Source organism: Aptenodytes forsteri, unplaced genomic scaffold (genome assembly GCF_000699145.1).
Source record: "Aptenodytes forsteri isolate BGI_AS27 unplaced genomic scaffold, ASM69914v1 Scaffold13, whole genome shotgun sequence".
Taxonomy (NCBI): Eukaryota; Metazoa; Chordata; class Aves; order Sphenisciformes; family Spheniscidae; genus Aptenodytes; species Aptenodytes forsteri.
Genome location: NW_008794543.1, coordinates 3094357 through 3121202, shown reverse-complemented (window position 1 = coordinate 3121202; position 26846 = coordinate 3094357). Strand labels below are relative to the sequence as shown.

General features: G+C 36.2%; 1 protein-coding gene across 1 annotated transcript in view; it reads left to right on the top strand.

Moving 5' to 3' along the window:
- Positions 1 to 26846, top strand: part of SH3RF1 (SH3 domain containing ring finger 1) — a 91837-nt gene that overhangs the window by 37744 nt on the left and 27247 nt on the right. Inside the window, exons 2-4 of the mRNA XM_009272328.2 lie at positions 16669 to 16944; positions 18298 to 18393; positions 25748 to 26050. Of these exons, the coding sequence (XP_009270603.1) occupies positions 16669 to 16944; positions 18298 to 18393; positions 25748 to 26050 (675 nt within the window). The remainder of the gene's footprint in view (positions 1 to 16668; positions 16945 to 18297; positions 18394 to 25747; positions 26051 to 26846) is intronic.

The window sequence follows — 26846 nt, the reverse complement described above, 5'->3', positions numbered from 1 at the left end:
CTCAGTCTGCAAAGTTTGTGAGTTGAATCCAGGGAACTGAAAAAAGTAGTTTCACGTGGAAAGTCTTACAATTTTAGTAAATAAGGATTCCTGTTAGGATCATTATCACAGAAAGTTATTCCTTTGGCCTTTCTTTCCTAAGTTATATAAAGACTGTTAAGGGATCCAGAGAAAACTTCAGTCAAGTCTATTAATAGGGAAGATTTGAGTTGCCTGTAGAGGAGACAAAGCATGCTTTGAAAGGTATGTGGCAGTATGTGGTTTGCTTGTTTTTTTCTTGTACTCCAGGTCTCATAAATAATGTTAAAGACTACTTAGTCTTTGTTACCAGCAACTGAAAGCATTCAGGATGGTGGGGGGGGCTTCAAATTCACGTTTAAAGAAAAGAAAAAAGTCATGTTTGGAGGTAAATTTAATTTAACTTTCAGGTTTTGAAACTGCAGCGTTACCTTTTTGGCTTTTTTTTGTAGCTAGAAGAGTTTTAAATTTTTTTGTGAATACATCAGAGTGTATATTTAAGTAACTGTAAAGCCTAGAGTTTTGCAGTAAATACTAAAATCAGAAGACTGAAAGTCACAGAAACTGGAATAACGTGACCAAATTATGGAAGCACATGAAAATTGGCACAAGTGTAATTATTCATATGCCAGTTCTGTGTAAATATTGCAGAGCTGCAGAACTTGGGCTCATGTGACATGATCCTTCTTTGATATTGAGGAGATCTTACTTTGGTGCAGTGCAGCGACATTAATGGTAACATTAATGTAACCATTCTCATTTGGCAAATCCCAGATTTCAAAATACATTCTCAGAGTTTGCTTCCAATATAGAGAATACTGGAAATATATTTCTTTAACTGGAGTTAACCTGCAGATAGCCGTTGTAAACAACAGCTTGTTGTATTGGAAGGATTTTTAATGCATTTAGGAATAGACCTTCACAGGCTCTCTGTATTTATTCTTACAGTCTGGCTTCTGTCTCCTCCAGGATTCATAACTGATGTAGATGATGAAATAGGATCAGTGTGACTTTGTACTTGAGAAAAGTTAATCTATTGGGAAATGTGAGAAGACCTTAAATAGTATTGGAAGGAAGAAGAGAGCAAAGAGAGATTATATGTAATTAGCTGTCAACTCTTTAAATAAATTTTTTTTAGAAGCTTAAAAAAGAAAAGAGTTATTTACTCCTTAAGCACTTAATGTAATATAAAGGAAGAAGTGTCTCAAAAAATTCTTCAGTACAGCAGTCTTTTTCTGAAGATCTTACACAGCTTGTATTAACATGTTAGTTTCTAAAAATATAGATATTTATTTTACTTTACAGAATGTATTAAAACATATAAAATATGACTGAAGTATAATTTCCTAGTCCAGGAATTCAGTCATTTTGGGCTGTCATAATGAAGTTCAAGACAAAGTATTGGTTGCTTAGAAAAATAGTAAATTATGTTTGGTATAAGCAACCCCTGATGTATATGTTTGGTGTTTCAAAAGGGCTACTTTCCCAAAGCTGAAGAAAAATAACAAATTTAGCAAAAATAGTCTCATATAACAAGTGGTAGAAAGAAGGAATAGCAATTGATACGAATTACAGCTTTACGTAATCAGAAGAGTGATGGTAAATAATGGGCTAAAGTTACTGTGAGTTACACAAGTACTTTACGGAGCATCTAAATCTTTCTAGCGTGGTAAGCCAGTGGAAACCTCCTAATGGAAGGGATAAGTTGTTCATCTGTTAATGTTTTCAGTTTAAGACTTGGTGCCTTTCTGGAAAAAGTTATTTTCTGCATCGCAGGCTTAATGGGCTCTTTAGAAACAACCTTAAATGCAGACTTTCGGGCAGCGCAGGGACAGACTTACAAGCCAGCTCTGTTGAAGGCAGCAAATTTTGGACAGAATGTGTCATGGTATACACCAATACTTCTATACTATATTTTCCAAAACTGTGTCTGGGGTCACATCAAATCCTAAACCTCAGCCATCCTACAAAGAGAGAACAGAGTTGAGTGAATAAAGAGAAAAAGTGGAATGTCAGCAAAACTTGACAGGAAGGACAGTTAGGAGAAACGTGTGGGGGTTGTTGCTTACCAGGTAATCTGTTTCACTTTGAGCTGAAGTCAATGCATTGAAGAGTGTTCACCTTGCAGGAAAGTTGAATGCGTGTGACAGCGGCATGTACATTGGCCTAATATCAGTGTTGTCATACCATATGCAAGTTTTGTACCTACATGAATATATATTCAGGGCTTTTTATTCAGGACTGTATTTCTGTGTCAGCACCAATTCACACAAATGTGCTGAGTGGAACAATGACAGAGCTGAGGGCCGTGTTAATGCAGCTGCGATTCGCAGGGGTTTTACTATATATTTGTGTTTCTTTTAAGAGTAGTTGATCAGTTTGATTCTGTAGAAATAAGGTACAATCTCATACAGGAGCTGAGAAAAACCAACTCCATTAGTGGTGGGCCTTAAGGTGCAAGGTGTCCTACCAAGGTGACAAGAAGTGGAGTTTCAGTTTATTTGAGTATCTTGCTTGAGGAGTTGTCTTCCATCAGGCCTTGCTGGAGTCTGAATCAGAGAACTCTGAAGCAGGACGACTGAATTCTGCTTTCCAAATATATCTCAACCAGTTTAGTAGCATGAGTAGTTAAGAGAGAGAATTAAAGAGCCATCAGCCTTTCATTATCCTATCTGATTCTTAACTCTTGGCTCCAAAGCAGTGCTTTCCCATAATAATGCATTACGATTGAACCACGTAATTAAAATACTTTTTATCTAAATGAGAAAGTTGTACTTCTTGTAAGTTGTTCTTGAGAATTTATTTATGGAACATAATTATTCTGTGCATTCCCTGTTAATGTAAGTAGGTGGTTATTAATTTGCTTACTATGGAGTCTCAAAGGCAGGAGGTCCTTATGCAGTAGGAGCTTACAGGCTCCTTAAAGTTTTAGAAGTTAAAATTGCTGAAGAAGTGCATGGTCTCAGCCCCACGGAAGAGCTTACTATCTCCTACAAAAGTTTCTGATATCTAGTCCCTTCTTCTTGTTAGTGATATTATCTGAGCAGTTTTACTATCCTTAGGAGGCAGGTTTTGGAAAAAATCTGTCTGCATATCATGGAATTAACTTTGATGGAATAAACTTCTAGTGGGATTAACCTGGCTGGAGTGAGAACTGTTTTAATTATTTCAAAGAAAACATTGAGATCATGACATGTATCACATTTTACAACCAGAGGACTAAAAACTTCTTTAGGTTGGGAAAACTTTGGCTATATCTATATTAGCAAGTAATCTGCAGTGGGAATGGATCCATAGAAGAAAAACAATAGGTGCTGAGGACTTGGTGGCCACGGCCTGTATTTTTTCAGAGGCAATACTTTGAGCGGACTCTACTCTGATTCCAGGGAATATTGGAACAGTAAACCACTGTTGGAGCACATCTTCCATTTTAGTTTCATCAAAAAGTAGTGCCGTTCATATACTTTAAGACTGCTCCAAAATGAAAAAAATATGTACAAGAATATACTACTTATTAAAATTTGTCATACATATAGCTACTTGATTAAAATCATTATATAGAAGTATATATTTTCATTTATGGCATGAACACAAATGAAAACTATGAGCAGATGCAGATCTGAGACAGTTAATAGTATAAAATATAAATAATCCGCCTTTGTTGGGGAAGGAAAATTGTCATTTTCATTGAACTGGATAAAAGAATGGATTGTTTCTTTTGTGTTTATATCATAGACAAATGGAAAAAATTACCTTCCTTAACTTTTCCAAATACTTGAGAGTAAAAAAACCAACCTTGTATAAACTTGTTTTTCGTAGATACAGAGAATGGTAAATTGTGGTACAAGTCCAAGAGATACTTCAGATGTTTTACAAAATGACTACAAAGTTCTCATAACATTTGGAGTTGCAAAGGGCTTTTAGGAAAACGCGTATGACAACAGAATAGAATTGCTATTAAATTGTTGTTTGAAATAGAAACAATGTGTATTTTGAAATAGAGGACTACTTTCAAGAAGCAGCTTTCTGCAATGGTAGACACCATTTTGGGGCAGTGTCTACCAAATACAAAAAAGATGGGAGAAGATTTCCTGATGAAGTCATCTGTAAACAGAGAAATTTAATCTGTGTTACGACAGCATAGTAATGATCAACTTGTTACTTTCAAATTTTTTCTTCTTTCCCCGGTGAACGCAAATGCAGTTGCTGAAAGACCATTCATTTAAGTAGTTTAAATGCTTCTAGTTTCTGTGGCACAGTGAAATCTGTTCTGTTTGTTGTAACCAACTGATAATATAATGTCAACAGTGCAAGTGGACTGGAGGAGCAGAACTGCTGTAAGCAAATGCAGACCGACCAGACCTCCCTGGACCTAAGTTCTGGTAGTTTTTCTGTGGTAAAATACTGAGAGGTGAACAGGTTATCCTTTCAATGTAAGCCTCTTATTGCCTAGCATTTCTAACCCTTGTTCACCTGTCATGCTTGAAAACAAAACAAAACAAACCTCTTGGATAAACAACTGCATTTGAAAGCAAAATGGAAAATCTTTTCCTGTCTATCCTGAACCTATCTAGTTCTACTTTGTGTACTCCTTATGCAACTCTCCCTGCCTCTGGTGGTGGAATTACAATAATGAGAGATTTTGTTGTATTTGAGATGATATTTTTTGTAAAAATTAAGCACTCCTGTACAGTGAAGGACAATCTAGAGCTGGGCAACTTGGGAGAAAACTCAGCCAAGATCTGCTGGAGTAACTGAGTTTGACACCTTGCTTAAGTATTAGCTCCCACCTAAAACCCGTGGCAACTCGTGATGGAATAAGGGGCTAATTAACATAAACAGGTGGAATATGGTTTTCTGCACTACTTTACAGAGAGGTAGTCACATATTGCTGGTCATTTGTTTGCTGGTTAAGGAGCAATGTTGGGCCCCAGGAGAGCCAATTCATCTTCAGGGTCAGGGGCAGCTGGAGGTGGGGGGCAGTGGGGTGGGCTTGCAGGAAGGCCAGGCCAGCCGAGTGGGGAGCTCCTCGCTGAGCTCCCTTGCAGAAAGGAAGTGTAGGGAAGGTGGAAGTGGGGATGGATGACGCTGGAGGAATTTAGAAACACTGAGCATGTAGGTATGGGATTAAGAAAGGCAAAGCTCAGGCAGAATGGAGGCCGGGGAGATTATGGAGGCTGTCAGGAAGGGCTTGTAAAGGTACAATGACAGCAGAGGGGAGTGTGGTGATGCAAGGTATGGCTAGGAAATGTCTACATACCAATTCGGACCCGATAAACTCAAGACTTGCATATCGGTTTTGTTTTCTACAACTAATACTTGTATGCTAAAATGTATTCATTTGAGCAGTATGAAATGTGAAGCATAGTACTCTCTGTAGGCATTATGGATTCAAGCCTGTTCTAGCAGTACTACGCTGAGCAGAAGGCTCATTTGCGCCAGGCTGTTTGTCTACTTTTACAGTCTGGCTGAAATAACCGGGAGGTGCAAACTCCAGCTTGTCACTGCACAAGAGATAAATGTTAACGTAGCATGCTTCTGGCTCACTCAGCTCTTTTGTTATAGTAAAGAGCATACAGGAACATTTATCTTGCAAAAAAATGCATAATTTCAGCTAGGATTAGTTGCCTTTTCAAAAGGCCAACCAGCTGCTTCAAGTAGAGTACCATAAAAATGTTTTGGAAAAAAAATATATATTCCAGGAAGCTTTGAGGCATGGAAAATCTAAAGGATAAGTAAAAATAAATAGCAAATGGAGTTCGTCATTTACTCTGTGCATGCAGCGGACGTATATTTGTGTATACTATCGTGACAGCTAAAATTAGCACCTTTTCTTTTCTGCAATAGGCAAGGGGCCGTTTGAAGTCAGGATATTAAAAGAATTAAATTGATTCCAAAAGAATTTCAAGGGAGTGAGGGGGGTTCAGGAGAAGGAGGACACGGTACCAGTCCCAAATCAAGCTTAGCAAAAGTCCCTCCAGATCCTGGCAACAAGAGTTTGCAGGGAATACCTGAGAAGGATGTGTGACAGTGATGTCGTGTTCATCCAGAAGGTTGGACAAGCACCTGAACATTTACAAAATAGTGGAAGTGATGGAAGATAAACCTAAAAACACTTTCTCAGCAGGTAGTGGAATGTCAGATGCTATCTCAGATTTTTAAAATCAAATTCAGATAGGAGAGCTGTGTGTGGTTACTCTCTTTTTTAAATATCATTGACAGGGTCATTTTAATTTTAGACCTTGCACTGTTTTGGTGGCGAATACATTAACACTTGATCATAATGGAAAGCAAAGCATGCTCAGATAAAAAGTCATGCCTGTCAACCTTGATAAGTTTTCAGCAAAAAATGCAGCAATGTCTTCCTTTGCAACTCTGTGTTTTCCCATTGCCCGATTTTTGGCAGCAAAGTATTTGAGAGATTAAAGGAACGTTTCTTCATGCTGATCTCACCAAGAGTAATCTTACCAAGTCACTCCCTTGTTCAGAGTCATTTGCTGGCTTTGCTCCTTCTGAATCATGTTCAAACTCCTCACCTTCAAAGCACAGTAAGAGTTTGCTCTTGGCGATCTCATTTCTCATTTATTCTTTTCAATTTTTTTCAGTCTGTCTTCTCACCTGGAATTCCCTCTTCTTTTCTTTGTGCAACAAGTAAACATACTCATTTTCACATCACAGTGAGAGAAGCTTGTTTACGTTCATTTTCAAAGTGTAAAAACCTTTAGAACAGTACAGAGCATTACTCTTAAATTTTTACATTGTTGATAAACCCTCTGGAGCTTTTGATACTTGTGTTAAAATACCAGCTCCCTGAAGTAGGGACAGGGCCTCCTGGGTTCCAGTGCTTCGTTGATAAACAAAATGTTCCAATCTTCTGCATTAAGTCGATGAACTTTTTTTTTGTTACGTGTTTTGTAAAGTGATTTGTAAAGTGCATCCAGATTGGTGAGAGAATTTTAAATGTGGTCAGTAAAATAGATCTACTTTTCCAATATTGATGGCTTATGTTTAATGCAAATACGAAAGAGAAGATATGTATTCTGATTAGCCATTTTAAGACTGGTAGACGACATAGATATTTCTATTTGTTTCTTACCACTACTCCAGCATAGCACAGCCTAGTGGTACCACGTTAATAATGGAATCTTTTCTAGGTGTTAGCACTACCCTATGGGGTTATGTAAACTCCCTTTTATTTCTTTCTAATGCAGTGAGGTTTTGTTTTAATGTATTAAAAAAAAAAGAAAAGAAGAGACTGTATTAAACAAAAGAAGGGAGATGTTTCTTAGCATTGCAAGATGGTTCCATTCTCAGAGACTGCTGTTGACTGTCCCTGTATCTTTGTTAACTACTACATATGCTGCAGAAATTCTCACCAGCTGTCATGTACAGTATGTCTGCCATACTGACTATATAGATTACAGCAAGATGTTGTTTTGTGAATTTTTTTTTTCTTTCTGGTGACTGATAAAAGTTGTTATAAGGTTAGATGGCGGTTCAGTTTGTAGGGCAGATTTTGAATTATAACAGTTGCAGTTATCGATGCTTTATTTGTTTGTGGAAGGGTATACAAAGGTCTGTGGCATCTCTAGCTGCCTCCCATTAAGCCAATGGGAAAGAAGAATATTCTGAGTTTACGTGAAAGTCTTTATTTAATCTGGACTTGGAGCTCAGAATGGCACACATCTTGCTTGGGAATTAATTATTTGGCTGTTTAAGCAATTGCATATATGGCTTTTGACAGGGAGAGTAAATTCCAGATAACTGTATTAGAAGGATAAGTATGAATTTAGGCAGCAGCAAAAGGGTGCCAAAGATGTGTAATTTCCAGTCTATGTGGAAACTAAAACAAAGAGTGAAAAGGGAAGGCTACACAATAGCCAGGTAAGAATGACTTTAAGGAAAGAATTTAACACTCAGATGTGGTCTGTATTTTGGTAGTTTTCAGAGGGGTGTTTTTTTTGCCTCTTCTGTAGTTACTGTTTTGTGATTTTATGTTCGTATAACAAACAAGCAAAAAAAGCAAGTGATATTTAAGAATTTGTATTGGCACAGGAAAGTTGTCACACTTCCCATAACAGATTTTGGATGGGGAGTGTGAATAGTTATGAAAAGCATTTACTGGGTGACTAGGCAAAATGAGGCTTCTTGCTAAACACAGAAGTACTATCTAGCAATTAGGTATTTTGAACAGTGGAATAGTTCTGTATTCTGAGCTTCAGTGATACATATCTCAGAAAACTACTCAAGACATACTATTTCTAAGTCTTTTACCAGGTCTTCGACAGGCTCTTGACCTTCATATACTTTATCCTATGTGATTTTTTTTTTAATTTGTTTGCTTCTTTTCTCACGACATTTTTCTGATTCACTTTTCTTCTTCTCTCTCCTCCCCCCCCCCCAAAAAAAAAAAGTCTTTGCCTTAGGATTATAAAGATAAGTCACTTTTCTCAAGCTGGCTAGAAAAATAAAAGTGCAGCACTGGATCAGTAATCTACTGCATCTATTTTCCATTTTCCAAAGTGTTCTTTAAAAAGATAAAGTTAATACCTGTGAGGTAAGTTTCTTGCACTTCTATAGGTGTATGTAGAGAAAGTGGAAACAGCAAAACTTTCCAAAGCACTTAGTGTTGACCTACCTTTGTAACTTTGGATGTTCATAGGGTTTTTAATGTTGACAAATTGGATATGATTGGGCAACACTAGATAGATTTTAACACCCCACCCCACACTGAGACTTCTTCAGGGATATACAGTAGTTAGTGGCAGTTTGGAGTAGGTCTAGTAAGTCCCGCTACCCAGCCTCACAGTTATACTGCTCCTCTAGATGTATGCTTGCCAAGAGAGGTGGGTGTCTTTCTTTTTCCTTCTTATTGGAGTATGCAGTATTCTGGTCTTAGAAGCCATAGGTGATATTACATGAAAACAGGATGCATTGGAAAATACACTGGTAGAAGAGTTTAAGTGGAATGGAATGAACTTATGCTGCATATCAACTTGACATGCTTAAAGAGATTAGGAGATCCACACTGCTGTACAGTGGCACTGGGACAGGAAAAATTAACAGTTTGATGGACATATCAAACGCCAGTGAGTCGTAACATACCAAGAGAAAACCAATGGGGATAGTAGCATTTACAGACTGACCAGCAAGGTTGGTATAACAGCTTCTAAGTGCAGATCTTTAAAGCAAATCGTTGCTTTTGGAAAGAACTATTTTATATAAACATCTTAGCTCTACATAGTGCACACTTTAAAGTTGTGTTTAGATTCTTACAAGGATCTGTTTTTTTCAAAGCAAAATGGTTTTGTAGTAAACAATTAATCAAAAGGTTTTGAAAGACTCAGACTGAAATTGTTTGTTATGCATTGGCTTTCCTTTTGAAAATCAAGGGGAATACAAACTCAAATTCTCTTCTGCATCTTGAAAGTTAACCTTCTCAGTTTTTCCTGTGCAGAGCAGTTTCCTCATGCTTCTTTTTTTTGCCTGTGGAAAGAAGCAATCTTAAACCTGTCAAGTGCATACAGTTAAAATATTTGGAGACATGCAGTGTGCAGGATATAATTATTTTCTCCTCTCCACTTTTTCCTATTTTTTACTTACTCTTTTTGTTATTTTGAGAGCTTAGTTTAGTGGAAAGTGTTCAACATTTTCTTTACTTAACAAACCTCAGAAAAGTAAGTAGCTGAGAACTTTGCATTTCGGATAGGTAAAGGAAAGAAGGTGGCATTCTGAAGACACTCATTTTTTCATTTAAAAAAAATTTTTCAAAAACACAGGTCTTGCACAGGAAGGGACTGGGCTAAGTGCCTCCGGAAAGCTTTGTAAATGTCCGTTTCTAACTTTCCATATTATTAGTCTGATTGCTTAGACCTTAAGGCAACCTTTTTAAATTCCTTTCATTCTCCTGTATTCCAGCTTTTAATTTCAAAAAAACTTTGTGGGAGAGAGTTGCTCATACTTATATTAAACAACCTTATATTTATTTCTTGACATCAGACAAGAAAAAATGCCAAAATGTTTTCTTCTAAAAGCTGTTAAGACAGAGGAAGCAAAAAGAACTTTCATAAACTGGCTACTTTAAGTAGGTCATTAATAGTTTACCTCAAAAGAACACAGAAAATTGTTTACATAAGGAGAGGAGCTACCCTTCTATTACAAAATATAGGGTTTCTCTGAGCCTGTGCTGTGAAGTTCTTCAGCAAGTTACCAAGAGCGAAGTTAACTGATAAAGGCCTCAAAAGAGTCAGGCAACGGGCTCTAGGAGTGCTTGGCATTTCAACCTGCATTAGATGGCTGAAACCTGGAAATTAATAAAGGGTATTCTGATATGTCACACACTATTACATCTAGAGCTAGTACTGGTGTTAGTTATCATGTATAAGCATTAGAGAAATTTTATCATATTCTGTAATAGCTAGTAGCAGAGAAGCTTTGCAGGTCTACTAAATAAATTTTAACTTGATGGTCTAATTAAATAATTGTAAAAATATCATCCCATTTCTTTATTTATCAAGAACCTAAAATTTTTACTGATGTCAGTTGTTCACCTTTTCCAGAAGCATAACAAATATGTTGGCTTGATGGTGTTTTTTATCCTGTGTCCTGTTTTTTTCCTAAAGTAATCTTTCTTCAAAATGATTATTGTTACGTAGGTCATGGTTAAGTTACGCACAGATGGGTTTCAATTCTGGTCTCTTTAATCAGGGTAACCTGGCTAGCTAGTTTCCTCTCGATGCACAACTTCTCCTACTTCTACTAAAATCAAAAACTGTACCAAGCTGCGACTAACCATATTTGAATATGGCATTTCAAAACAACTACAAATTTTTACTGTTTTAAGTCAAATGTTGGTTATTTATTTTATGTGTGCTGAGAAAAATGAGATTTAGTACAACTATATCATTAGAAACTAGTAGAAATGAATATACTTACCAACATTAACATTGCTCACTTCCTTAATCTAGTGAACTGTCATCTAAAAAATACTGTTTCACTGTATTCAGTAGAGCAATAGTAATTCATATCAGATGATACCAAAGGTTTGTTTTTATGGTTATTACAGCATACTGGCACCTTGATACAGCCTCTTGACATAAAAATATCTTACATTTTTATCATTCAGATAGCAGGAACCTCAGAGGTGCTTTAACTAGAAATAATTTCGTTTGCATTGATGACCTCTGTAGTCTTCCAAGATAGTTCTGATGGTAGAAGTATATAAAATTGATTCCACTAACAATTCAGTGTCAGATACAGATTAATAATGCTTGAGTTGGCCTTTCTTTGAGCAAATCTATCCTCGTTTGTCTTGTTCCTTAGATGAGAAAAATAAATGCCAGCTTTTAACATTCTGCTTGGATTATGGAGACACTTTGTGTTCTGGAACTTGAAAAGAAATGGGGAGACTTAGTTTCAAATGTTATTGCCTCTAGGTTGGTGTGTTCTGCAAAACTGAGTATTTAATTTGTTAAGGTAAAAGCAGTATACCTATAGCTTAACATAGGGAGCATGTTTCTTTCCTTTAAAAGGAAATCCTACTGAAGGAAACGCATCTTTTAATATAAGCAGTTTAAGAAGGTCTCCAGTGAAGTATTCTTATAAGCTCTGTGTCTCAAAATATGTGAAAATTTAAATGCAGGTACAGAAAGAACAAAGGAGGCTGAAACAAAGAAAATGGAACTAGACAGAGCAGATGGCTTTAAATTAAGACTTGAAAAAACAGGTATTGGAGCCAGCAAGATGAAAGAGACATGAAAAAACTATAGGTGCAAAATGGGATGTTCTTGCATGTAGGACTGGACAGCTTGGTAAAGGCCAAAGGCGGCAAGAAAGCAAAAATACACATTAAAACAAGTAATAAAAAGGATGCATTTGAAAGATTTGAGTCAAGAAGGCAACAATATGAAAGAGAACGGACTAGAAGATTAAAAGAAGCAATACTATCATTTTAAAAGTTTGAATGACTAGGAGTCTGAAGAGGAAATCTCGGGTATACCTGTACCTACTGGAGAATGTAAACATAAAGAACTCACTCGACCCAAATCTGCCTTGCAAACAAGTTGACTGCAGCATATTAACAAGCTCCTTTCCTTACATAAAGGCAACTTTTACTGGCAACCAAGTATGTCTTACAATACTGGTTCTTTGGGGAAAAAAAAGTTAGACTGATAAAAGCACCTCTGTAGCACTAGACTTGCTGTACTTACAATTGCTGTGTAATTGGAGATTTTTCGTAATAGTTTCTCATCTTGTCCTGGTTATTAATGTGACTGTTGGTTTGATTTAGGAACTGCATGGAAAGAAAATAAAAAGATAGATGAAGAAAAATCATTTTTCTGTCTTTACTTGTAAGAAAATTGCAAGTAACTGATGATCATTAAAGATCCTCTTATAACATGGATCAAAATGATAGTAACTTGCAGTTTTGAGATTTTCTGTAAAGAAAGGCAGAAGTTATTTAGGAAAGCTAGGCATAAAAACTGCTGCTGAGGTGTCCGAGCAGGCTAGCTTTTTTGGAGGCTGATAGCGCTTTGGTTGTGCACGTAGAGTGTTTCAGAAATCTTTTTTGTCTGTCCTACTACTAACATAAACAGTACTTCTGTAAAAAGAAGGCTTCCTGGCCTCTTGAAGACACTCAGTGTCTGAGAACCTCAAACAGGTGAAAATGTCATAGATATTCTGGGTGAATTCAGCTGGTTCACAGGGAAGCCCAGGCCACATCCAGTCTCACAGCTGGAGAACAGGGAATGCCTTGCTTGGAAAAGTGACAACCAGCAGCACCGCAGCCGGGCAGGCTTGGAAGGAAACAGAGATGAGATGACCCAGTATTTGTTCCATTCATTTCCTTGGGAGGGGATTTACTATTTTTGCTACTTTAGCTTATGCTGGTTTTCCAACTGCAGTAAGTTATACAATGAACACTGTTTAATGCCAGTGTAAGCATATTTACATTTGGGCTTCTGCCACAGAAACTCCTTTTTAAAAGGAAATCAGATCTCATGTTTCTGTGCAGGCATAAGTTTCTCTTGGCTTAAGCTCATGAAAAATACATACAGTTGCATATTGTCCATTAAAAAAAAAAAGTAAAGTTCGAAATAAGGTGGCTGAAGTCAAGGTATAAATCCAAAGAAGAAAATTGTAAGCGAATTCGGTAGACTTCTAAGACAAAATATCTGGGTTGGGAGAAGAAATCTGAGGGACCCGAGCCTCATATATATGAATGCATATGCATTTTTTCATATTCTTGTTAAGCCGCTTGTTTTGATGTCATCATATATTATTAAATTTATTTTCTTTAAAGGAATCTGGCATGTGAAATGTATGTATATCCATGCCTTAGCTAAAAATGAATTTAAACGGTTTGTGTATCAGCAGTAGCATTAGAAGTTCAAATATTTTTGCATAAAGATTTTGCATAAGGACTGAGGAAATAATTCTAAGAAACCTATTTTGTGTGGAGTCTTTCTGAGTTTTATATTTTAATTTCCTAAAATAGTTTTTGTCTGGGGTTTTTTTGTTGCTTTCTCAAAGAGCTGGCAGGGTAAATGGCAGCTGTAAACCTGAGGGTAGGCTGCAAAGTTTTTCTTCCAAAGCCTTCCTTTCATGTTTAGCCAAGTGAGAGACACAGAGTGAAATGTAAACGCGGCTCAGCATATCCTCATGGCCTTCTCTCCTGGTGAACAGCTGGAGGGGCAGAAGGGGGGCCGAAGCCGCCCAAGGCTGCTAACCGCAACGGCCTGGAAGGCACCGGCTGTGAGCCGCAGCTCCCAGGTTGCTCAGAAGAGGAGGAATGTGAAGATGGTGCTTGAGGGCCGTACCCCTGAGAATGGCACTCCCCATCGCACCCGCTCCTTCTCGCTTCATACTCCCCCTGGGACAGAAGGAAAAGGCATTTGCTTTACTTCTCTTCCGAGTCATTTAACCATTTCTCTTTAATCCCTGGCAGTCTGACTGAGAACTAAGTGTGTGTTTTGTTGAACTTTGTTCTGTTTGAAATTACGGAGTGGAACCGTTTTTATTTAACGTGGGAAACAAGCTTTGCAGAAACTCAACCTATACACTGGGAAAAGAACTTCCTATAAAATATAAACAGATGTTTGTACATTTGAGTGAAGGTCGGTTTGTGGGAGACTTTGTGATAAACTGCATAAATGCAGTATCGAGTTCTAACAATTAAATGATGACTAATTGATGAGCTTGGTCACTTCAACGTGATCTGCTGTGCTGGCACCCCTGGTTTGTTTAGGTTTTGTTTGTTTTTAAAGATACTTTTTCCGACTGTATATTATCTTAATCAGCTAATCTTAAATTTCTTCCTCAGTATGGGGACATAGAAAGCTTTCTCCCGGGACAATGGGGTGATTCCTGGGAGAACTCCAGCTATTCCCTCCAGTGCGAGAGAGATCCGTATGTCTTGTAGTAGCCATAATTGCTTGGGGCCCTTTTTCTACTGAGCAATTCTTTGGCTCGTAATCACTGAAGGGCTGTAATTTTTTTGGTTTGTTTGTTTGTTATTGGGATGGAAATGGATAAGCAAGCAGTGTTTCCTTTCTTGTGTAGAGGTGTGTTTCTTTTTGCTTCCAACCTGCCCTCTCCCTCCCAGTTCTCTCTCTGCACTTGTCCTGACTACATCCACACTGACTGCTTCCTTCATTCTGTCTGTTTACTCTGCAGAGAGCACACAGGACTAAAAAATGCATACATACAATATTTTTTAATTCTTCTATTGTGGCCATGAATTTCCCCCTCAATCAGTTGGGGCCCACAAATGCTCTAGTTGATGTCTTAGTCTTTTTCCCTATCCAGGTTTATACAGAGTATGCCAGTGGTGTTTATATTCTGCACTGATGCAGTTAAGTGTGATCATGAAGAAAAACATTGTTTGCTTCAGTCTGAAGATCACCAGTTTTTGTGAAAATTGCATGGATCCTGCTAATATAATAGTTTTAGTACCTATCCCAGATGCCATAGAATGAACTCTGATTTTCCTGTATTCATATGTAAATCATACTTATTTGTACCTATGTATATACATATGGTTTTCCTTTGACTGTTTGGTATAAAAAGAAAATTATTAAATAAGTTAATCTTTAAGATATTATTTATCCATTCATGAAATTATTAATCTGTTTATACAATCATACACAAAAATTAAAGATGTCCAAACAAATTGGATTATATTGAAAGACAAAATTTTAAGTGTTAAATGTGAAATAAATTATCAAGCACTCTGTCTTCTGACCAATGAGACAGACTCGAAGTGGTAATTCCTTCTGAGAATTTCCTTGCATTGTGTGTGTACCTCTTGAGACATTGCAAGTGCAACTCCAATTTACGATCTGAGCTGGCAGAAGACTTGAGAGGAGAGACATACCATGGGGTAGATGTGGCGAATAATATCGCCAACATTGAATTTCATTAAAATTTGTCTTTTCCATAAGGGATAGCATTAAAGATGTGAAATGCTGTGCTCTGGTTGACTATAAATGCTGTCTTTGCTATGGAAAGACCGTCTTAGTAATACAGGTTACTGCTGTTTGCATCATTAAGGGGGTGAGCGCCCCTCTAGGTGTTTAAAGTTGGAGAGAAAAGAGAGTTTTGAAGGCAGTAGCCCTAATACTGGAGTTGTAGAGTTTTATGGCTCACTCTTGCAAAATGTGGAGGAACAGACTGAGCAACTAAAAAACAATACCTGCAGTATATGTAAGGGAGGATGACACTATTATATTGTAATCCTTCTGACATGCATTCAAGAGCGGCACCAATGACTTATAGTTTTCAGATATTATGGAGGAATCAACTAAAGAAAACCCAAGGATACATACCTTCATCAGATTTTTTCCAGTAATTCTTTTTAGCCGTGTTTTTAAATAAATAAATTAAAAGGATGAAATATCTCACCTTTAATAAAGTGAGATTTGTTTTTCAAGCTGGAAAACACCTCCCTTATGTCCTCATCCTTGGCATTCTGTGCCCGTGAAATAAATAAGTTGAGGAAAATAATAAAATCAGGCAGAAAACATGCCTTAAAGGTCTTATAGCAAATTTGTTACTCTAATGCTGTATTTTCTTGCAGCATTTTTCTGTCAGATCTCTCAAGTGGTCAGGATACTTTCCAGTTTGTTTGGGCTTTTTTAATGTTTAAGCTTAGTGAATTAGTACATGAGGGTTAAAGTATTATGGTTTTTTGCCTCTCTTGTGTCTAGCAACATTGTAGCATTACTGAAAATCATGATGAAATTTAGGGGGATTTTAAAACTGTATAGAACTGAAGCGCTTCTGACGCATTTGGGTAAAATCAGTAGAATCATTGCAATAATGTAATTTTATTGTGTATAATTTTACTTTGCAATTTTATACAGTTTCATTCATAGTCTCCCAAAGAATGTAATATAAATTCTATTTAGTAATACTCATCATTCTAGTGAGAAATTTAGGGGGATTTTAAAACTGTATAGAACTGAAGCGCTTCTGACGCATTTGGGTAAAATCAGTAGAATCATTGCAATAATGTAATTTTATTGTGTATAATTTTACTTTGCAATTTTATACAGTTTCATTCATAGTCTCCCAAAGAATGTAATATAAATTCTATTTAGTAATACTCATCTAATTCTAGTGATTTTTTTTTTTTTTTTTCTTCTTTAGGGTGTACCTCAGTTACCATGTGCCAAAGCATTGTATAACTACGAGGGAAAAGAACCTGGAGATCTTAAATTCAGTAAAGGAGACATCATCATTTTGCGTCGACAGGTGGATGAAAATTGGTATCATGGAGAAGTCAATGGCATCCATGGCTTTTTTCCGACCAATTTTGTTCAGATTATTAAACCTTTACCTCAACCTCCGCCTCAGTGCAAAGCACTTTATGACTTTGAAGTAAAAGACAAGGAAGCAGATAAAGACTGTTTACCATTTGCGAAGGTAAAAACAGAATAAAATTACTATTTTCTTTTAATAATTTTATTTACTTGGATAAGAAATAAGACAACTGTTCTGTAGTCTTGTCTGCATTTTTTTTAATGGAGCTGCACAAATATGAAAAGGGCAAGTAATTCTGCAGGTATCTCTCCTGTGTTGATTAGTTTTGCCTTCCTTCTCTTCCTAAATCACATGTAATTTCTCTGAGGTTTTACTGTTGTGAACGCAATTTTTCATAATTGCAGTAGTAATGTTAATTTATGAGAAATAACCTATGTTATGAATTCAAAGTGTTCCATCTTCTAAAGAAACACTTAAATTGTTGAAGTTGGTACTATTTTCAGCTTTGCATTTAGTACGCGTCACTTTTAGGATCTAGATACTAGACACAAAGAACTACTAAACTTTGTCATTCTGTAATATTACTAATTGCCTTTTGGAAAATATGACGTTTCTTCTTATATTGTTTCTATTGTAATTAATTTTCTGTCTTGCAAGGCACATAATGATAGGTAGTTTTAACAGGAATCAGAGCTGTTCCTTTTTTTCAGTTTCTGATTCTTTAGTTTATCAAATTGCACAAAAATGTTGCAAGATCAAATGTGAGCTAATGACTTTTCTACCCTTGCCCATTAAAAATGAAAAGGATGGCTAAAATTCTAAAAAGGAAAGATGTTAACATGTGGATAGACAATGGTTATTACAACACAGAACAGCAATACTGTTGAGGATGATTGGCATCAGCTTGCATATTTTGCTGGCAAACTGTTTTTTTTTTAAATCTGCACTCTCACTTAAGTAAGCATATGTTTCCAACTATTTTAACTTGCATATGAAACAATTACGTACCTCAGTATAAGCGAGAGCAATGTTTAATGTGCAGGTAAATCCTTTTTTTATGTAACATTCTCAGAACCATATCTAATCCAAATGCTCCACGTAGATGTGACAGAAATCATATCACTTACTAGTGTTCTTAAGTACTTAAGTAGACAAGCAACGTCTAGGGACGATTAGGTAATGAGTCAGTTGAGAAGGAAAAAGATTGTGGTTCTGTTGATTAATGCCGGGGGACTGATGAATACCATGGACTGAACACGTCAGGAAGTCTGGCACGAAGGACAAAGTCAGATGGCTGAGATTAGCTGTGGACAGTTAGCTGAACTCTAACAAAATAGGAAAAGGAACAGCTGGAACCGACATCAACCCCCAAAGTGGCATGTTCCTGTTACGGAGTGCCTTCTCTGCTGTTCTTGTCCATGTACTGCCTTCTCTGATTACCCATGTGTTATGGAGGGAAATTAAATTAGAAGTTTAATTAGAGCTGGGAGACATAATCACTGCATGTTCACACAGGATGATGTTCTGACTGTAATTCGCCGCGTGGATGAAAACTGGGCAGAAGGAATGCTGGCTGACAAAATAGGAATATTTCCAATTTCATATGTTGAGGTGAGTAAAGTTGGGCCCTCAGTAAGGTTGTGCCCACTGTTGTGTATTTCATTTTCTGAAAGGCAAAATAATCAGTACTGGTGATGATTCTAAAATAACCTGAGATATACATAGTCTTAGACCTAAAATAACCTAAGATCTGTGTGCTTAGTTTGGGAAAGTTAATTACCTCTGCAGTTGAACCCATGATTTTTACTTAGCTATTTGATACCTGTTTTCATTGAATGGAATTGGAATGAAAGTACTGGGAGGCAGTCACTGTGTTTTCTTGTTAATACTGGAGTCGTGCAGTCAATCACAAACCACACTTAACCGCAAAATGAAAGCAATCGGCAAATCAGAGAAATAGTAAGCTTTGCACTGTCCCTAATACCTGCCTCTCAAAACCAAATTAGCACAACTAGAATGTCAGAGAATATAGGCTGTTGTTAAGCAGGTAAAGCATTGACTTTTACATCCAAAAGACCCTTATATAAAATCTTCTGTATCTTCCTGCATTTCTCATATGTGATACGACAATTTACAGTGAGAGGTAGCACTTGAGAAAGTTTTCCCAACCTTTTAAGGTTTGAGAGTTGAAAGCTATATCTTCTATATAGAAAGACATAGTTGATTAAGGACAGTGTGTACAGCTGCAACAATGATTATTAAAATTTGCATTACAGAAGGATATAGAGATTTGGAATAGTGTTTGTCTTTTTCTGATAAGTATGCTATGGATACTTGGTAAGATACACTTCTCCCACTGAAGAGATTTTATTTAAATAAATGAGGCAGAACGATGAAAGAAAAAAGTATTTTCACATTACCTGTGGGATGAGAAATATGTACCTCAGGTCACAGAAGAAATGTGTAACCATACTAAGAATCAAGTCAGGTTTTATTAATTCAATTTCTGAATGCCCTGATGAGATGGGAACTTTCTAAAAAATGACTGTGTTCAACCAACATAGAATTTTTTTTTTTTTAAAGGGAAAATAGGTATATTCATTTTTATAGTTTGATGTAAGGATCTTTATATCTGGGAATAGAAGTTTTCACATGACTTAAAAAACAACAACAAAGCAAAAGGGTTTCAACCTGCTTAGTGCAATTCTGGCTTCAGTTTAAGAAGTTTTTAAAAGCCAATTTAAGAAGTTCTTGCCCCTGGCTATTCATTCCTAGCTCCTTGCAATTAACTGCCCCTTCACTTCAGCCAGTAAAGGTTTTTGTGGTGCTTTTTAAAACTAAATCACTTAACTTAGCCAAATTAGAAAAAGCCCTTTCCTAGGGCTGCCACTTGGGCTAACTATTTAGCGAACAACTCTGTTTCCATCTCTACAAACGTTTGCAAAATGGAGATACACTCTTGAAAAAAATTATGTAAAAATGATATTCAGTCACAAAATGTGTTTCACTGTTGATGTTTTCAGACAAATTCCATCAACTAAGAAAATGTATCTTCAATTAACCCTTTTAGAACAGGCACAAGCACTTGTGTACACACTCACAAATCCCCACTAAAATGATATGGGAAATCTAGAATGATAAATAATATCCAAAGAGATACTAAATGATATGGTAAATCTAGAATGATAAATAATATCCAAAGAGATACTTCAGATCAGATAGGTGGGTTTTTTCAGTATATACTAAACCGAAACACATGCTGTGGTGAAGAGCAGTGAGATACGCAGAAAACTATCAATCTGAATTTTGAAATACTGTTTTCTGAGATTGTGTAACTATTGTTCTGGAAAATATGCAGACAGTTGATACAAACAAGTATATCAAACCATTGTTACGTATATTATTATTAAAGACAACGAAGATGAGAAGTAATTAATATTTTTGAGGTATTTTTCATATGGTATTTTTAGTTATATTTCCCAATCCTGTAATCATTGCCTATTTTTGTCATAATGACAGACATATTTTTGCGTTGTGTATGTTAGTCCACATCCTTTTTTTTTTTTTCTTTTTTTTAAAAATTTGAATTAGTAGCTGCATTTACTGGAGATTTTCTGAAGTAATTGACTTTAAAATGAGTGTAGTCTATGATGTTTATTCTGTAGTATAGGTCTGATACTTGCAATGTTTCTTGTACGATGAGGTCACAGGATAAACTTCAGATACGTTGAAGTCCATGAAAAACTGACTATATTTGAGGACAGCTTTTTGCGTGGAGGAACATTTTATGATTCAATGATTGCTAGTCTGCTCTATTCTTTTATATCGCTTTCACTTACTAACTTTGTGGTAATAATAAAAGCTAAGACTGAAAACATTTTGAGAAGAATTTTAATAGTGATTCCATTAAAAGTATAGTTTGTTAATTGAGTCACAAAACATTACCTCTTTGTCTGTAGACACAAAGCACTGTGAAATAATTACTTCTATCTGCAAATGAAAAATAAAGAATGCAAAACATTGCAAAAATGAAATTCTGTTTTCTAAGAAGTGCTAAAACCAAACCAACCCTCTAGTTTAGTTTACTAGAGTAAGACCTGATTAACATACCTAAATTACTAGACTTTTGACTGATGGAATTTCAACGTGCTTGCATTAAAAGCAGGTCAACCAGGTTCTTGCACAGTGACAAAATAAAATGCAGTGAGTCTAGAAACTGTATGATTAAGTTCATAACACTTATGTTTATCTCTGTTCCAAAAAGAAAGATTAATCAGAACTTAAACAGGTAGTATTAGAATTTTTCTCTGTGGAGTACAGTTCTGGGTACAATATACGTTTCTTAGAAAGACATCAAAGTTGACATTTTGTTGTGGTTTAACACTTAGTAAACACACTCCAAATCTAAAAAGTATTTAAATTTTTACAATTTATTCAGCACCATACAGAACAACTAGAAAAATACAAACACCCAGAATAGAAAAAGAAAAATCAGGGAAAAGGAATCACTTTTCAGTCAAAATGTCAGTAGAAAATAATGACAGCTTTTGTTTTTCCAAGTTAACGTGAACGACTGGGCAACACCTTTGTATTAATCCAGCTCCTTTAGCTTTATTTATAAACAATCTTATAGAAATGTAGGGGAAAAAAAACAAATTATCTAAAATGTTCACTGTAGTAGAATTTTAAGTTCATTGTCATTTTATACTACTGTATCCATCAGTTAACACAACATTTTAAAAAATGAGAACATAAGATTTTATGTACCTAGTGTGTCAGGTTGGGTTTTTTTATTAGCATCTCCTCCTGTACCAAACAGGATTGTTTCCAAACATGTTTATTCTTCATTGTGTCTATACATTTTAGATGGGATTTTAGGCTGGATTTCTAGCATGGTCTTTTTTAACGTTGTACTTACTAGGCTAAACTTTGTCTATCACTGTTAAATGATGTGATCAGGTCTAAAGTGCTTAGAAAAAAAAATTCAGACTTTTGTAACAATACTAACTTAGAAGAATAAGATAAAACCTTTTATGGGAACTTTCCTCTACTTTTTGACTGTTTTGCCTGCCCAGACCTTAAAACAGAAAATTTATGTAACAAGTGAATGTGGTATATTATGCCTGAAAACAGAGATTGTTAATTTTGAGTAGAAAATTATAGTCTAATCCCCACTATATTTGAATGTGATAATCTCAATGTTACCATTCCAATGACAACTTCCGAGCGTCATAGTTTTGATTAATTTCCCTAACAATAACTGCAATACAGAACTATTTCATTTGTTTCAAAAATTAATATAAATGCAGCGTTGCTCATGATTGTGATCTGCTCAAGATTTGCAAAATTATTCTTCCGCTGGTTTGGACAAAATATATTTGTTCCGAAACTTAAATTGCAAAGCTGTATTTAGGTTTCTAAGCTATTGCCTATCCTCCAGGATGATGCTTAGCAAAAATAATACCATCAAATAAGAACAATGTTTACATTAGTTCCACTTGCACTTTACTCTTTTGTTTCCAATTATATTTGAAAGTGAAATGTCTAGAAATAGGAATTTGACTAATAATAGTGTTAGTAATGTGGAAAAATAACTCCTTGACATATGGTGATGTACTAAAATTACATAAATAAAAATTTTGGATGAACGTGGATAGAAAGACCGTTTGAGGGAGAAGATGGTGTTTTCAGTTAATTTCAGAAAGTGAAATATTTACATTCTAACTATCTACATGTGAGTGAAGAACACCTGAATTCATTTGTAAAATAAGTACAGTAAAGCACAACTATGAGAAACCTTGAAAAGGTCTTGCATGGTAGTCTACTTGATAATTTCTCCAGACAGCTGCAAGCAGGCAGAAGCCTGTCTGCTAGCCTCAACCCCTACTGCAGCAGTGAGATGCGGCTCAGCAGGACGCCTCTGTTTTGCCCCGTTTGGAAAGTTGTTCTGTTTCCTGGGTTTTGGCGGGAATGGCAATCGGATTTCAGACTACCTGTAACAGCAAAGATTCTGTTGAGTGGAACAACTTTGTTGTTGGTTCAAATACGTCTGTTCAGGAAAACAACTGACGTAGAAAATGTGGGAATGGATACAGGGGTATTCGTTGCAGAAAGGAATGCTGTATTGAAACACTTCATAGCATGAGTGGGATGCATTCCCATGGTGACCTTGAATGGTTGCTAGCCATTTCATTGGAGAATGCATGCAAGTTCTTAACTTCTCTTCTCATGGAAGAAGTAAACTGCACTCTGCAAAATATTCTGCAACTATTGCTGTCCTCAGGTTGCTTCTACGAAAAGGCCAGTAATGTTTAGGTTCATGCTACTGTCCTGTGCTTTCTTCTCTACAGAAGAAAGCTCAGTACGTTGCTTATATTTGAATCAGTCTTGAATCAATCCCATGGGCGAGCCTTAACTTTTCTCTAATATGTTGTTCACTGTATAGAAGTAATCAGATTCTGCAGGCATTAATAGCTTCAGGAGGTAAACAAACATAATTAGGTGTAACGGGTACCTCGGGTGCTTTTAGCAGAGTGGCTTTTGGTTTTGTTTTTTACTCCTGGGTGATCCCTTAACTATTCCGATTAGATAGTTCTTGTTTTAGAAATGAATACTGCTTTTCTTTCTCTGATCTGCGTAATTTGTGAACAGGCTCTTTGCTAAATAAGGGAGTAGATTAGATAAGAATGGAAGTGGTTGAAGCCATTGTATAAGACAATATGGAAGACATTTTCGGGAAGGACATGAAGAATTTCAATCTGAGTTGGAAAAAACAAAATGTGCAAAATACATAAAATGATTAGTCTTTGAAAAGTCTGCATGTTCTTCCAGGATAAAGGATAGGACCCTGACAGGATGAGTAGCAGAGTAGGCTTTTTTTGGTCTTATTTTCTACTTGTTTTGTATCCATCAGCCTCATATCAGTGTTCTGTGATAAAATAACATTGTTTTCACTGGTCTGTTAAAAGTATGTTCACTCTAAATTTAAAATCTAATAAAAAAAAAAATCTAAATAATGGTCTTGCAAGTTAATTGGAGAAAGCTGTATGGTTATGTCTTCTGTACTACACAAGTGGTACAAAATTATTTTGTCCATATGATCCATGTCCAGTGTTAGCAGGAAGGAAAATCTAGCGTCCACCTTTTTCTTAGGAATGTTTACTACTGTGACATTGTCTTCTCCTATCCTTCCTGTTCTCTTCAGCTGCCTTCTAAAGGACCAACAATAAGAACATTTAGGAAAAAACTCTCCATTCTCATCTTTATATCCTTTCTCAAATCCCCCATTATGCCCCTCTTCCACTGCATTATGTTCTAGGTATTTCTTCCTCTTCAAGCATTTCATAATTTTAATTTTCCTGCTGTTACATCCTAGTAGGTTTTTATGTCAACTCCTCATTGTTCCAGTAGTTCTAGTTTTGAACTTTGTTTGTCTGTTTCTTCTGTATATGCATGGAATTTCCTTCCAGATCTCATCTTTCAAATACCACTTTAAAACCTTTTCTATATTAAAAAAATATATATTCTTTTGTACTACTTTATATATATTTTTACTTGTCCTCAGAGGTAGGAAAGTGTTCAGGGTGTAAGCTGTTGTCATTTGTGGGAGCTGCATTTAAATCAATGTTGATGCTGTCATGATTAATGATGTGTTACTTGTCTAGTAGAGTTTTGATGGGGTAAAATACTGCTTTAAAACTCTCCATGAGCATAGTAGGTATCTTAAGACTTGTGGAAAAATGGGTAAAATAAATAGAAGAAATAATATGCTGAAGAACAGAAATAGTACTTCCACAGAAACTAATTTCATTCTTTCATCCTGATGTTCTTCAGAAAAGATTTTTCCCTTCTTCGTAATTGGCTACACTTATCCAAGTAACAGTATTCATATTTAGTGGTACATATTAACATTAGTTAACTTGTTCAGAAAACTGGTGCTGGTGTTACTTCAGCTCATAAATAAATGAGAGTTCTGACATTATTATTTCCAATAGCTCTAAAATATAAATAAAATTTTCTGGAAATAAAGGGTTTGTGAAAAATGTAGGGGGGTTTGTTTGTTTTTTCCCCTCTCTTACATAGCTTACATTTCATTGTAAGAAGAAAATGTGTGGGATTCCATATTTCTTCATTGGAAAGGAAGGATTAGTTTGCATTTAATATAATACTGTTTTAGCAACTTAACAAATAGAAAATTTCATTGTGACAAAAACTCATTAGATAAGCTTAAAAAAAAAAGTCCATTTGAGCATTCTTAGGCACAGAGATGCTGCCTCTGTGTTAGAAAAGTCAGAAGCTGAGAAGGTATTTCCACAGAATTGCCAATATATGTTTCTTTTCTCCTTATAGTGTCTTATGCTTGTATAGCTACTTGTTGTCAGGCAGTATACTGATATAGCTGGATCTTTAGTCTGTCCTACTTTGTTCTTAAATCTGCATTTAGGAAGCCTGGTTTTTACTACTGGTAGCGTTAAAGATATGTGCATAAATACCAAGGGGTACTAGGAGGAATGTCTTCAAGAGCTGACATGCAAAGGTGTGGGCTTATGTCATACTTACAAACAAAAAAAAAAGGCTTAAAATGAAATGAACATTCAAGAAGTTTTGTAATACAGATTTTTATATTATAAGGTCAAAGGGGACTGCTGTGATTTAGTCTGACTTCTAGATAATACAGGGAGCGGATATTGCTGAATAATAGGCTGGACTAGAGCATAACGTCCTTTCTTGATTGAAATGTTACCTCTGATGGGTAGTCAACACCAGCCCAACAGTAAGTGTGTTGAGTTTGTAGTGAAAGACTTGTCACTCTGTAATGAGTGTAGAGTAGGTCAGTATGTCACAGTTTTAAGTTGCATTGTTTAAATTCTATTATATTATCAGTAAAAGGAAAATAGATTTTTTTGGTTATATTCAGGTGACTTTTATAAATAAAAAAATGCTAATGTGTGACTGTTTTTCGTAGTTTAACACAGCAGCCAAACAGCTGATAGAATTGGATAAGCCCTCAGGTTCTGCTCTTGACTCTGGAGAGGGTACCTCTGGGGCAGCCCACAACAATTCAACCCAAAAGCACACCGATGCTAAGAAAAACACCAAAAAACGGCACTCTTTTACCTCCCTCACTATGTCCAACAAGTCTTCACAGTCTTCTCAGAATCGCCACTCAATGGAAATTAGTCCTCCTGTCCTCATCAGCTCCAGCAACCCAACCGCAGCAGCCCGCATAAGTGAGCTGACGGGACTTTCCTGTAGTGCCCCTTCTCAGGTAATTTACGTGAAATCAAATATAAATCATGTGTGTTTGTTTTTTTTTTAAATAACTATAAAGGCTTCTGATCTTTTCAGATTACTTGCTTCAAATTATTAATTATATGTAAGTAATACTAACGTATGCTTTCACGAAGTTTATCTTACAACATGACAGCATTTAAGGAAAACATTTTACAACACTTCTTATACAATAATAGCAAATATTTTTGGTCTTGTAAGCTAATTTTTTTCGCAGTTGTTAATTTCTTAAGTGCCATAAATATTTTTATATATTTACTTGCACATGCAAGTAAAAGATAAATTCAACCTGAAAATTACATGAATTTCAGAAATATACCATATTAATCTGACTTTAAGACAGGAAGTCTTAAAGGCGCAGGAGCAGGCTGTCCCTCTACGCCGTAAGAAGAACAGGTGGGGAAGACGACTGGCCTGGCTGAACGGGGAGCTCTTGCTGGGACTCAGGGAAAAAAGGAGAGTTTACCACTTGTGGAAGAAGGGGCAGGCGACTCAAGAAGAGTACAGGGATCTCGTTAGGTCGTGCAGAGAGAAAATGAGAAAGGTAAAAGCCCAGCTAGAACGCAATCTGGCCGCTGTCGTTAGAGACAACAAAAAGTGCTTTTACAAATATGTTAATGACAAAAAGAGAGCCAAGGAGAAAATCTCCATCCTTTATTGGATGCGGGGGGGAACATTGTCACCGAGGATGAGGAAAAGGCTGAGGTACTCAATGCCTTCTTTGCCTCAGTCTTTAACAGGCAGACCAGTTATCCTCAGGGTACTCAGCCCCC